We start from the raw sequence: 13,288 nt of genomic DNA, 5'->3' as shown, positions 1-13,288 counted from the left end.
GAATTACGAAGCCCGAATCCGGGCTTCGTAAGGAGGTGTCGGGCTTCGTATGACCGGTGCGATATAGCGTTTTTGGCTTCCTAAAGTCGGAATCCATATATATATATATATATATATATATATATATATATATATATATATATATATATATATATATATTTAAGAGCATTATTATACACTGCGCGTCATAGAAAACGGGCACCCTAAAAAATGGGTCATTTTTTATGTCGCGTATCTCCTTAACCTGTTGTCCGATTTACGTGATTCTTTGCATATGTTATAGCCTTATTCTGTGTCAATATTCCTGTAGTAATATTTTTGCTAAACAGGTAAATTTTCATTGTATACAGGGTGTACGAATCAAACTGTGTTTTTTTTCTCAAAGTTCGCAGCACCCTGTGGAATATTCTAGCTTTTATAAAATACTGAAATTACATCCCTACTATAGCCTCAGGTTTTCTAAACATTCTGTTTTTGATTCATTCTCTTATGTTGGATAATGCAAAAGTTATGTACTTTAACAACTAGTCATGTTCTTCATCAGTATAGGTTGTTGGTAAATAAGTGCGACAAACTGTAAGGGGAAATTCTGCATGAAAAAATAATGACCGTTTGCTTTATAAACTTATGTCCGCAAATGCTTCGTTTACGAGATACGGGATGTTGAATTTTTTTACAAACTGACGATTTATTTTATTGCCCTCAAACCGGTTAAGACATGCAAATGAAATTTGGTAGGTTCTAAGAGATAGTTATTGCGAATTTTTTGACTTGCAATCAAGAATTTTATATTCACTATTGGCATGCATACGGGTAATATGACCGATCATATTACCCGTATGCACGCCAATGGTGAATATAAAATTCTTAATTGTATGTTAAAAAATTTGCAATAACTACGTCTTAAAGTCCACCAAATTTAATTTACATATCTTAACCGGTTTTAAAACAATAAATAAATCGTCAGTTTGTAAGAAAAAATTCAACATCCCGTATCTCGCAAACGAAGCATTTGCGGACATACGATTATAAAGCTAACTGTCATTATTTTTTAACTTACAATTACCCCTTAAAGTTTGTCGCACTTGTTTAGAAACACCCTGTACTGAAAAAGAACATGGCTAATTGTTAAAGTACCTAACTTTTGTATTATCCAACATAAGCTAATGAATCAAAAAGGAGAATATTGAGAAAACCTGAGGCTATAGTTGGGTTTTAATTTCAGTATTTTATAAATGCTATGATATTCCACAGGGTGTTGCGAACTTTGAGAAAAAACATAGTATGATTCGTACACTCGGTATACAATGAAAATTTACCTGTTTAGCAAAAATATTATTACAGAGATATTGACAAATAATAAGGCTATAAGATATTCAAAAAATCACTTAAATCGGACACCAGGTTTAGGAGATACGCAACCTCAAAAATTACCCGTGCCCGTTTTCTATGACGCGCAATTTATATCTATATAATATGTACACTGAGCGACACAAAAAATGGCCAGCCCACAAAATGGGTAATTTTTGATGTCGTGAATTTTCTAAATCTGTTGTCCGATTTAAGTGATTTTTTTAACATTTTATAGCCTTATTCTTTAACAATGTCGCTGTAATAAAATTATTGCTAGACAGGTAAATGATCATTGTATACTGGGTGTACCAATCAAACTGTGTTTTATTCTCAAAGTTCACCACACCCTGTGTAATATTCTAGCATTTATAAAATATTGAAATTAAAACCCAACTATAGCCGCAGGTTTTCTTAACATTCTGTTTTTTGATTAATTCGCTTATGTTGGATAATAAAAAAGTTAGGTACTTTAACATTTAACAACAACGTTGTAAATAGCTTCAGAATAAGTTAATTATTATTGTAAAAGCTTTAGGTCTTCCTTTTATTTTAATTTTGGACGCTAATACTATTTCATTTATAACTAAAAAAATATGGGACGTGAATTGTAAATTGTATAATTCCCTCATCTTCCTTAGTATCAGCATCCGTATGGCTTGCAAATTGTAGAAGCCTCGGAGGTGTAACCAGAGAAGGTTCCCATTGTTTTCATTCTGGTGGGATGTAGAATAGCATTATGTTGTTTTATATGCCATTAGAGTGAAAACTTAGTCTTTTTGCAAGCAGTTGCCGCTGGGGCATCTATGCCATTTCGTTCGTTGCAATCCGGGACTGCATGCTGGGGTTTGTTTTGGTTGGATCAGGGAGAGCAGCATATGTGCCTCCTGATGAGAGACTAATAAGTTTCGAAACCGGTAGGGGTGCTTACAGCACTCTCTGATTGGACTAGAATATGGTTCGGCTGTGTTTTCGTTTTGCAACGAAATTGAAAATGGTTATTCATTTTTGATTTACATTTACTCTGTGTGGAGTATGAAGGGAACCATTCTCGTTGGAACTTTACCGCGCTGAGCAGATAGGACGTGAATTGTAAACTGTATAATTCCCTCATCTTCCTTAGTATCAGCATCCGTATGGCTTGCAAATTGTAGAAGCCTCGGAGGTGTAACCAGAGAAGGTTCCCATTGTTTTCATTCTGGTGGGATGTAGAATAGCATTATGTTGTTTTATATGCCATTAGAGTGAAAACTTAGTCTTTTTTAAAAAAATATATATTAATTTATAGTCTCTTATCTTTTTCATGCTGTTAAAATGTTAAACTCATTAAAAGAACTAAATAGTTGTCCTTAGTCCCACTTCATAGTTAATTTAAAAACAAACACTAAACAAATAAAGAATAAGAAATCTCTTTACTAATCAATATTAAAGTGTAAACACAACGCGATTAAACAAATTCTAACACTCTGACTCTCTGATACTCGCGGTATCTTACCACTGCATACACGCGGCTCAAGTTAGCGTGTATGCAAAAAAACAGTAACAGTGCACGCTAAATAGTAACGTCACTGACTTGATGACGTTTCGCGTGTACCTAACTTTTTTATTTGCGTACACGTTAGCGTGTACCTATTTAAGAAAACCTCAATGGAACTGTTTCGAGCCGCAGCGAGTATAATCGCTGTGTCTAGGTACACGTTAACGTGTACGCAAATAAAAAAGTTGCGTACACGCGAATTAAACTTCATCAAGCAAGTGACGTCATTATGTGTTTAGTGATATGTTTAGTGTTTGTTTGATAGAAAAATATTTGTTATTACGGGAAGGGAAGCAGAACTATTCAGATGTTCAAACTTAATTATTGTAATAAATCAATGTGTATATAAAAGTATGTATTCAGGTAGGCAAAATAAATATTTAGTTGACATGACATCTACAAAACACTGTTAAAATAATTTTTATACATAAGTTAGTTATACCAGTTTATAAATCAATGCTGTTGTGTTTATTTTTATTTATACAGGGAGTTGAACTTGTTACGATTTTCATAGATAATTGGTTCTAACTTTGTGAATACCCTGTATAACATAATAAACCTTTATATTTTTGTGATGGAGAAGTTATTTAAGACGATTTCGAACATAAAATAAAATATAGGATGTTCTATTTAAAAAACATAAGTTTGGTCTGCCACTATGGTATCGAACGCCCTGCTGTAACATTGTAACTAATTTTATAATATGAAGCTCAAAGTTTGCAACCATTTTTGTTACCAACTTTTATTGCTATCTATTACTGTAGCGGATCTACTGAGCTTTATCACACTAATCAATTGTCCTGTATATTTTATCTTAATACTTCTGCTACCCTTAATCACGAATTTTTGTCTTTTATCTTTTTCATACTGTTTTAGAATGTTGTTAAACTCATTAATAGAACTAAATAATTGTCCACACTCCATAGTTAATTTAAAAAAATACTAAACAAATAAAAAATAAGAAAACTCTTTACTATTAATCAATATTAAAGGGTAAACACAACGTGATTAGTGATTAGACAAATTCTAACCACACTCTGATACTCACCATACCAGATACTTTTAAATATCACAGCATACACGCAGCTCAAATTAGCGTGTACCAAAAAAACCCAGTCAGAGTGCACGCTAAATAGTGACGTCACTGATTTGATGACGTTTAAGCGTGTACCTAACTTTTTTATTTGCGTACACGTTAGCGTGTACCTAGACACAGCGGAGTATAATTGCCAATATGATTTCTTTCATCCGAAACGGATAGGAACCAGAAGAAAAAGAACATTGTTTAAACTTGTTCGTAGAAATTTTGAATAGTTGTTAATATCAAGACTACAGTATTTCTCATGATCATCTTTCAGTGCGTCACAGTTTTTCGATTTCTTTCTAACGCATTAAATTGTATGTGACAGAAAAAAAGGCACGTCGGTGATTACATTTCGTCGGTGACAATTTTATAACATTTCTTCTAGTTATTCTAGTTGTCGATAGATGGCGCCATAATAAAAAAATAATTTTTTTTAATTAGATAATAATATTACAAATATAATCTGTATAATTTATAAGACTATACAAATCAAAGATAATACCATTTTATAAATGCAAGAAACACATTTGATTTGTTTTTATTCCAAATTGAAAATAAAATGTGACAACTGTCAGATCTAACTAAAATGTCATGTTAGAATAAATGTCATAAATGTGTATTATCACGGACTTACCCTTTTTCCTATCATTTGTGACGCACTGAAAAATGATCATGAAAAGGACAATACCTACCTTAACTCATTATTTAGTACGCTATTTACTTGTTCCCTTACAGTTGTATCTAATTCATCATTTACTAGATCCTGAAACTTGCTCCAGATATTTGCTTCATGTTTGGGCCAAAATATGTTAATGATTTTGGAAAAGTCATCGCCAATATAAGATAATTTGCCAATACAGTAGCGATTATTAGTTATTTCTACTCTATCAATATCGATTTTTGGCTTTTGGGCAGTTCCTTCCTCTAAAATGACATAACCAGTTTCATCAGCACAGTGGACAATAGCCCTGGAATTTGACCTGGAAAAATAAAATATATAGTATAATATTTGTAAACTCTACTTATAAATATTTTAAGAACAAAATACTAGGACTAAGTATGTAAATGTATAAAATAAATATAAAATAAAATAAAGGAAATGCAACTGCAATAATGGATAAAGTACAATATGAGGACAAAATTACAGATCTAATTACAAATGGACCTTATACCAAATTAACGAAGGATCCAACGAAGACACTGGAAAACAAAATCTATAGAACTTTATTCAAATTTAAAAATGACCTAACGTACTATCAAAGAAAATTAATGACACCTCATTACAGTAAGACACCACATTTTTATGGAGTACCGAAAATTCACAAAGCAAATATTCCACTTAGACCTATTTGTAGTACCATCAATTCTCCTTGTAGTGAACTATCAAAATTTTTATTAAATATTATAAAACCATTTGCAAATAATAATGACACATTTAAAAAAATACACAACATTTTTTAAACAAATTATCAAATATTGAATTTAATCCAAATAATATTTTAGTAAGTTTTGACATAAACAGTTTATTTACAAATGTGCCATTAGATAAAACTTTAAACATAATCAAAACGAAATTAGAAAATGATAATACATTAACAACTAGGACAAGACTAAATGTATCAGTTATAATGGAGTTATTGACATTATGTACTAATAATACCTATTTTCAACTAAATAATGAATTCTATAAACAAAATTTTGGTCTCGCAATGGGCTCTTCTTTATCTCCATTATTGGCTAATATATTTATGGAGGATTTCGAAACTAATATCATTTCTAAACAAAATTTAAAACCCACAGTATGGTGGAGATATGTAGATGATGTGTTTTCCATATGGCCTCATAGATCGGAATTGTTGGATACGTTCCTGAATATTATAAACGATCAAGAAGAGACAATAAAGTTTACAATGGAAAAGGAATACAATAACACCCTACCTTTCCTCGATGTTTTGGTCTCAAAGAAGGATACTAGATATGAGACTCAAGTGTATAGAAAACCAATACACACCAACAGATATCTCAATTACAAATCAAATCATAACATCAACGTTAAAAAGGGAATCATTAAATCCTTATATGATAGAGCCAAAATTACTTGTTCTAACGAAAATTCATTTTTAGAAGAAAAACAATTGTTAACATCTGTTTTATTAAAAAATGATTATCCCATATCGTTTATAAATAAGGAATTATCAAGATTGGATCGAATGGAACAGAACAACTTAGAACGGGATCCTACAACATTCACAAGAAATAATACGAGGAAAATATCGATAGCATATATAAAAGGACTATCCGAGAAACTTAAAACAATAGGAAATAAATTCAACATATCAACAACATTCAAAACAACAAACACATTGAGATCTATTCTATCTAAAACTAAACCTAACAGTGAACAAGAAAGAACAAAGAATTGTATTTATAAAATACCTTATGAATGCGAACAATTTTATATAGGTGAAACGTCAAGACCATTAGACGTTAGAGTAAATGAACATCAGTCCTATATAAAAAATAGAGAATTTGATAGATCTCAAATATGTCAACACGCATGGGATAATGAACATAGAGTTCAGTGGAGAGATTCAAGTATAGTCCTGAAAGAAGCAGATAGTAAAAAGAGAAAAATCAAAGAAGCGGCTCTAATTATGCTAAATGAAACCAATTGTATCGCAAATTCCTCGGTAGAATGCAGTAGGATGTGGTTACCCATATTAAAGGAGGAAGTCAATAGAAAGAAAATACCACAATTAGTAAATCAGTAACATATCGAGTTAGTACATATTTAGTATTTTAGTATTATTTAAAATTTAAAATATCAAGTCAGAATTTGGTATTATTTTTGAGAATAAACTAAATGTAAACCCAAATACTTACGATGTCGGGATAGTATCACGAGGTTTTTCCTGGTTTTCCCTCGTGATTTACTATGGAATCTCTAACGCGAGAATTTCAGTGCCACCGTTGCATTTGGTTGTCTTTTTAAAGACAGATCACATGCTATGATTTTTTGTGGCGGATATTCTTGAGTTGGGATTGATTTCATGTAATCGAATGAACTATCTTTTAGTAAAGTCGTACCAGGAACGCAACTCATCAATATTGGCAATATCATTTTAAAGTCGTCTACTTTAAAATGTATAATACGTGTCTGAATTGCCGATATAAATGAGTCAGATTAAATAAATTATTAGAAGAATTTTTTACTAAGCAACACCATTTTTGTTTATTTAGTATTATTTTGTATTTTGACAACGACACCCGACTTGGGCGTCGAAACGTTAATAAAATAATTTTTAGGTAAAATTGTGGCTTATTTCCCATTTGAATATACTTGATTATAAAAATGCCACAAGAAAATAGCTTCAGAACAACACTAGGACTAAGCCCTAGATTTTCCAAAAGTCGATATTTGAACTCTTCGAATAACTTTGAGTCGATTGATATACAATTTCACCTTCTTCTTTACGTACCATCTCCGCGACGAAGGTTGGCAATCATCATTGCTATTCTCACTTGTATCAAAAGTACTAAAATACTACAGCCCGAAAGAGTTCAGTTGAGCTGCATCCAAAGCATCCTCTGAGATTTCTCAGCCAGGACATTTTTCTCCTACCTATGCTGCGTCTTCTTTGAAGCTTTCCCTGCATAATTAATTTTAGGAGTTCATATATGTCACCACGTGTTATATGGCCCAAATATTGAAGTTTTCTTATTTTGATGGAATCCAGTATCTCCCTGCTGTTCTGTATTCTCCTTAGTACTTTCTCATTGGTTATTCTGTCTGTCTAGGAGATTCTCAGCATTCTTCGATACGTCCACATCTCAAATGCTTCCAATCTATTGAGGCATTGTTTATTGAGAGTCCATGTCTCCACGCCATACAAAAGAACAGAAAATACATAACATTTTAGTACTCGCTTTCTAAGATTTAGGCTGAGGTCTCTACTACATAATATTTGTTTCATATTAGTGAATGCACTTATAGCCTTTTCTATTCTAATTCGGATTTCTTTGGTATAATCGTTTGTTTCACTAATGTTTGCCCAAAATAGTTATAATTCTGAACTCGTTCTATCGTCTTATTATTTACGTGTAGATTTATGTTTCTAATATTTTTCTTTGGTATAACCATGAATTTCGTTTTCTTTATGTTTAGTGACAGACCAAATTCTTCACTCGTTGCAACAACCTTATCTAAAATTATTTGTAGATCTGTAATAGTTTCTGCTGTTTTGTGTCATCGGCGTATCTAATTTCACATATGAGTAGGCCATTTATTTTTATGCCTGCTACCTCATCTTCTAATGCTTTTTTGAATATTTCTTCTGAGTATGCATTAAACAGTGATGGCGACAAAACACAACCCTGTCTAACGACTCTTTTGATTTTTATTTTATTGATGTTTACATTATTTATTCTTATGACAGCTTCTTGTTCATAATACAGATTATTTATTATTCTTATATCCTGTGTGTCGATGTTCTTTGTCCTCAGTAGTTTTATTAACGGATTATGTTTCACCGTATCGAATGCATTGTTATAATCTAGGAACAGAGCCTATTTTACTTCAAATCAGGCCCGAGGCACTACACAATTTTCGGGCCCCTAAATATGATTTAATAATAATAACTTTTTTAAATAAAATAATTGAAGAGATAAGTGGATAAAGGTCATATGTCACATTTTTTGAGAAAATTGTTTTATTAGCTTTTTGTTCTTCTCATATGCTGTTTAACCTGTTAAAATTTTAAAATTACCTATTTTTAGCAAAATAAAAATAACAGGAAGGTATAAAAGCAATATATCACACAATAGTTTTCGAATTGTGGTGGATAAAGGTATTATGTCCAAAATTACGTTTGGACATCATACCTTTATCCACGTCAAATGTGAAAATATGGAGAATTTTCTACTACTTACTATTTGGATAAAGGTAATATGTCCACAAAATTTGAAATATTTGGCTTAAGGTAACTTTTTTTAAATTTAATTTAAAGCGTAAAAAAGTACCTTCAGATACCTGTTTAAAAAAGTATAGCAATGCAAATTTATAAAACAAATAATTAACTTGGAACGAAAGACACTAAAATGCTTATTACTCAAAAACATTATTTTTTGACATATGACCTTTATCCACTTATGTCTTCAATTATTATTTAATAGAAATCTAGTTGCACCAAAAATTTAAATTTTTATTGACAATAAATAAAATGTTGTTCTGAAGCTATTTTCTTGTGGCATTTTTACAATTTTAACTATTTATAATGGGAAATAAGCCACAATATTATTAAAAAATTATTTTTATTAACGTTTCGACGCCCAAATCGGGTGCCGTTGTCAAAATACAAAATACTACTAACATAAACAAAAATGTTGTTGCTTAGTAAAAAAATTCTTCTAATAATTTATTTAATTTGACTCATTTATATCGGCAATTCAGATACATATGATACATTTTAAAGTAGAAGACTTTAAAATGATATTGCCAATATTTATGAGTTGCGTTCCTGGGACGACTTTACTGAAAGATAGTTCATTCGATTACATGAAATCAACCCTAACTCAAGAATATCCGTCACAAAAAAAATAATAGCATGTGATCTGTCTTTAAAAAGACAACCATATGCAACGGTGACATTAAAATTCTCGCGTTAGAGATCTCATAGTAAATCACGAGGGAAAACCAGGAAAAACCTCGTGATACTATCCCGACATCGTAAGTATTTGGTCTTACATTTAATTTACTCTCAAAATTAATACCAAATTCTGACTTTACTATAATTTTGTTTAAATTATAAATAATATCAATAATACATGGATATATAAGTAATACTAAAATATAAAATATGTACCAACTAGACTATTGACTTACTAATTGTGGTATTTTCTTTCTATTGACTTCCTCTTTCAGTATGGGTATCCACATCCTACTGCATTCCACCGAGGAATTTGCGACACAATTGGTTTCGTTTAGCATAATTAGAGCCGCTTCTTTGATTTTTCTCTTTTTATTATCTGTTTCTTTCAGGACTATACTTGAATCTCTCCACTGAACTCTATGTTCATTATCCCATGCGTGTTGACATATTTGAGATCTATCAAATTCTCTATTTTTAATATAAGATTGATGTTCACTTATTCTAACGTTTAATGGTCTTGATGTTTCACCTATATAAAACTGTTCGCATTCACAAGGTATTTTATAATAATATTTTGTATTTTGACAACGGCACCCGATTTGGGCGTCGAAACGTTAATAGAAATCATTTTTTGATAATATTGTGGCTTATTTCCCATTATAAATAGTTAAAATTGTAAAAATGCCACAAGAAAATAGCTTCAGAACAACATTATACAGTTGTGTAATACATTCACTAATTTTATCAATATATTGATTCGGTCGATTATTTATATTTATAAGATATTGTTGAAATTCCAGATTTACCTAAATGTTTTGGTCAATACCCTATATCGCTAGGAAAAGAGTTATTGACATTGTCGTTTTCTATAGGAGATGACGGAAATGTACTTGTGACAGGTGAAGTCGCTTGAAAATCAACAGTGGAGTCATCATTTATCATTTCCTGTTCATAAAATGAAAGAATTTTGAATTATTATTTTGTTATTGCAATAAAAATAAAAAATTTCTTGTGATCTTTCCGGCCCCATTAAAATGCGGGCCCGAGGCAGGTGCCTCACGGGCCTAGTGGCAAAATAGGCCCTGTCTAGGAAGCAGACATTGATGTCCTGGTTTACATCTAAACATCTCTGTATTAGCACATTTACTGTAAATAATGCTTCTCTGTTTCCTTGAGCATTTCTAAATCCGGGCTGAGTTTGTCCAATGTCTTTTGTCTAACTTTTTGTATATTCTACGATGAATAATCTTTAGAAATACTTTGAGTATGTGGCACATTAGACTGATGGTACGGTATTCGCAACATTGTCTGGCGTTTCTCTTTTTCAGTATAGTCACGAATGTTGATAGAAGCCATTCTTTAGGTAATATACCTTTCACCTAAATTTCACCAATTTTGAGTTATTTTGATAACACTTCAGGTCATAACGTTTTAACCGGAAGTGACATCAAAACCGGAACTAAATATTTGATCTCCACTTTTCAATGTGCGTCGATTTGCGGCGACTATAATGTGATACTTCCGGTCATAACTTTTTAACCGGAAGTTACATAAAATCCGGAAGTGTATATTTATTCTCGTCTTACTTAAACGCGTCGAATAATATACCGCTTGTATCGAATGAACGGGTATACGTAGAGTTGAACTGCTCTTTAGAATAGTACAAGACTGAGAGAGTTGGGTATCAGGCAGGGCTGTGTCCTGTCTCTTGCTATGTTCAATGTATTGTTACATAATTTTTATGGAAAAAATTTAGAAAATTAATTTATGTCAAAGAACACGAGATCATAGATTTCATCGCCCTGTATATGGCCAAAAATTGTAAATAGTATTAGTTAGTCACAAGCAGTGTTTTGAAAGTAATAATCGATCAGTATTAGACTAAGAGCCGCTATAGGTGAAATTTCTTAATCATTTTAGGCACGATGAGACCCTATAACTTAAATAGTAGAACCTAAAAGAAAACGTTTGAACACTGTGCCGTCACTTTTCAGTGGCACATGCGTCGACAGTGGCGCATCAAACTTTCCACTTATGGACGGGATAAATAAATTAAAAGTTAACAGAACTTACTAACAGAATTAATTTTTTTTACTTTTTTAAGTTCTATGTGATTAACATATAGGATTTATCGTGATTTTAACCCACCACCCCCTTCCCCCTGCCCCCACCGTCAAAAACTTCATTTTTCGTTTTTATTTTTTTTGGTGGGATGCAATCAATTTTAAAATTTCAAAAAATTCACACGCATAGTTGAGGCTTTTATAAAACATGCCTATTTTTTATAGACCCATAGGTAGAGTGTACATAACCTCAAAAAATTTAAAGAAATTTTTTTTTTCAAAAAAGCGTATAACTTTTTTTGAGGAATAGCTGCAGGTCTAATTTTTTCTTAGTCTTGTGTGTTTTATGAAACACTATATTTTTAATTTTTTTCAGATTTTTCCGTAAGCCTCCCCACCTTCAAAAATCCGAAAAACTGTTTTTTGAGGGGTTTTGGGGGATTTTCCCTATTTTATAGACTTCATAATATATCAAATCAATTTTATTTTTATAGGTTATATATAACTTGAAGTAACTGAGTTGTTTAGAATATTTAAAAATCAGAAAAACACGTTCAAACCCCCCAAAACCCCCTTAAAAAACAGTTTTTGGGATTTTTGAAGGTGACTAACGTTACAGAAAAATCTGAAAAAAATTAGAAATATAGTATTACGAGGAATGTATTCCCTTCAGAGTTGTGACTGCATAATCTTCACTGATGATGCATAAGGATGCTGAAATAGTTACTATATGGAGATGGTAGTCCAACTCTGAATCGAATATAAACAAAACCTGCCTTGAACCCTTTTTATCTTTTAGAAATATAGTGTTTGATAAAATACACAAGACTAAGAAAGAATTAGATCTGCAGCTATCCCCAAAAAAAAGTTATATACTTTTTTTCAAAAAAAAAAAATTTTAAAATTTTTTTGAGGTTATGTACATTCAACCTACGGGTCTATAAAAAATAGACGTGTTTTATAAAAGCCTTAACTATGCGTGTAAATTTTTTGAAATTTTAAAATTGATTGCATCCCACCAAAAAAAAATAAAATCGAAAAATAAATTTTTTTATGGTGGGGGCAGGGAGAAGGGGGTGGTGGGTTAAAATTACGATGAATCTTATGTCTTAATCACATAAAACTTAAAAAAATGAAAAAAATTTAATTCTGGTAATGAGGAAGGGGATTTTTTAATTTATGTATCCCGTCCATAAGTGGAAAGTTTGATGCGCCACTGTAGACGCATGTGCCACTGAAAAGTGACGGCACAGTGCTCAAACGTTTTCTTTTAGGTTCTACTATTTAAGGCCGGCCGTTGTATGAAAGAGAGGTCCCCAAATGCCGGCGCAACAGAGAGAAAAGATTCTTTCCCGAGAGATGCTGCCTCTATCGGAGAAATAACGCAATAGATATCTAAGCGAGGCCGCAAACGGCAGAATTTTTAGTGAGTCGATAGTTTAGTTAAGTACAGAGAGTATGCAGGTGCGGCCTCGCTAAGATGACTCGAAATCGTTTTATATATCAGGTGCGAACTTTTAATTTTTTAGTAGGCGGTTTAAGGACGGGGTCTCGCTGAAAATTTTACTTGGATAAATACTGTGCTCGTATCTCGTGGTAAAATCTA

General features: G+C 31.8%; 1 protein-coding gene across 2 annotated transcripts in view; it reads right to left on the bottom strand.

Moving 5' to 3' along the window:
- The window catches only part of LOC126887359 (uncharacterized), a 40,797-nt gene that overhangs the window by 11,672 nt on the left and 15,837 nt on the right, over nt 1-13,288 (bottom strand). For both annotated transcript variants that reach the window (XM_050654817.1, XM_050654818.1), the window contains exon 3: nt 4,664-4,951. In XM_050654817.1, the coding sequence (XP_050510774.1) occupies nt 4,664-4,951 (288 nt within the window). The remainder of the gene's footprint in view (nt 1-4,663; nt 4,952-13,288) is intronic.

Source organism: Diabrotica virgifera, chromosome 6 (genome assembly GCF_917563875.1).
Source record: "Diabrotica virgifera virgifera chromosome 6, PGI_DIABVI_V3a".
NCBI classification, from domain to species: domain Eukaryota; kingdom Metazoa; phylum Arthropoda; class Insecta; order Coleoptera; family Chrysomelidae; genus Diabrotica; species Diabrotica virgifera.
This window is presented reverse-complemented; position numbering and strand designations above follow the sequence as displayed.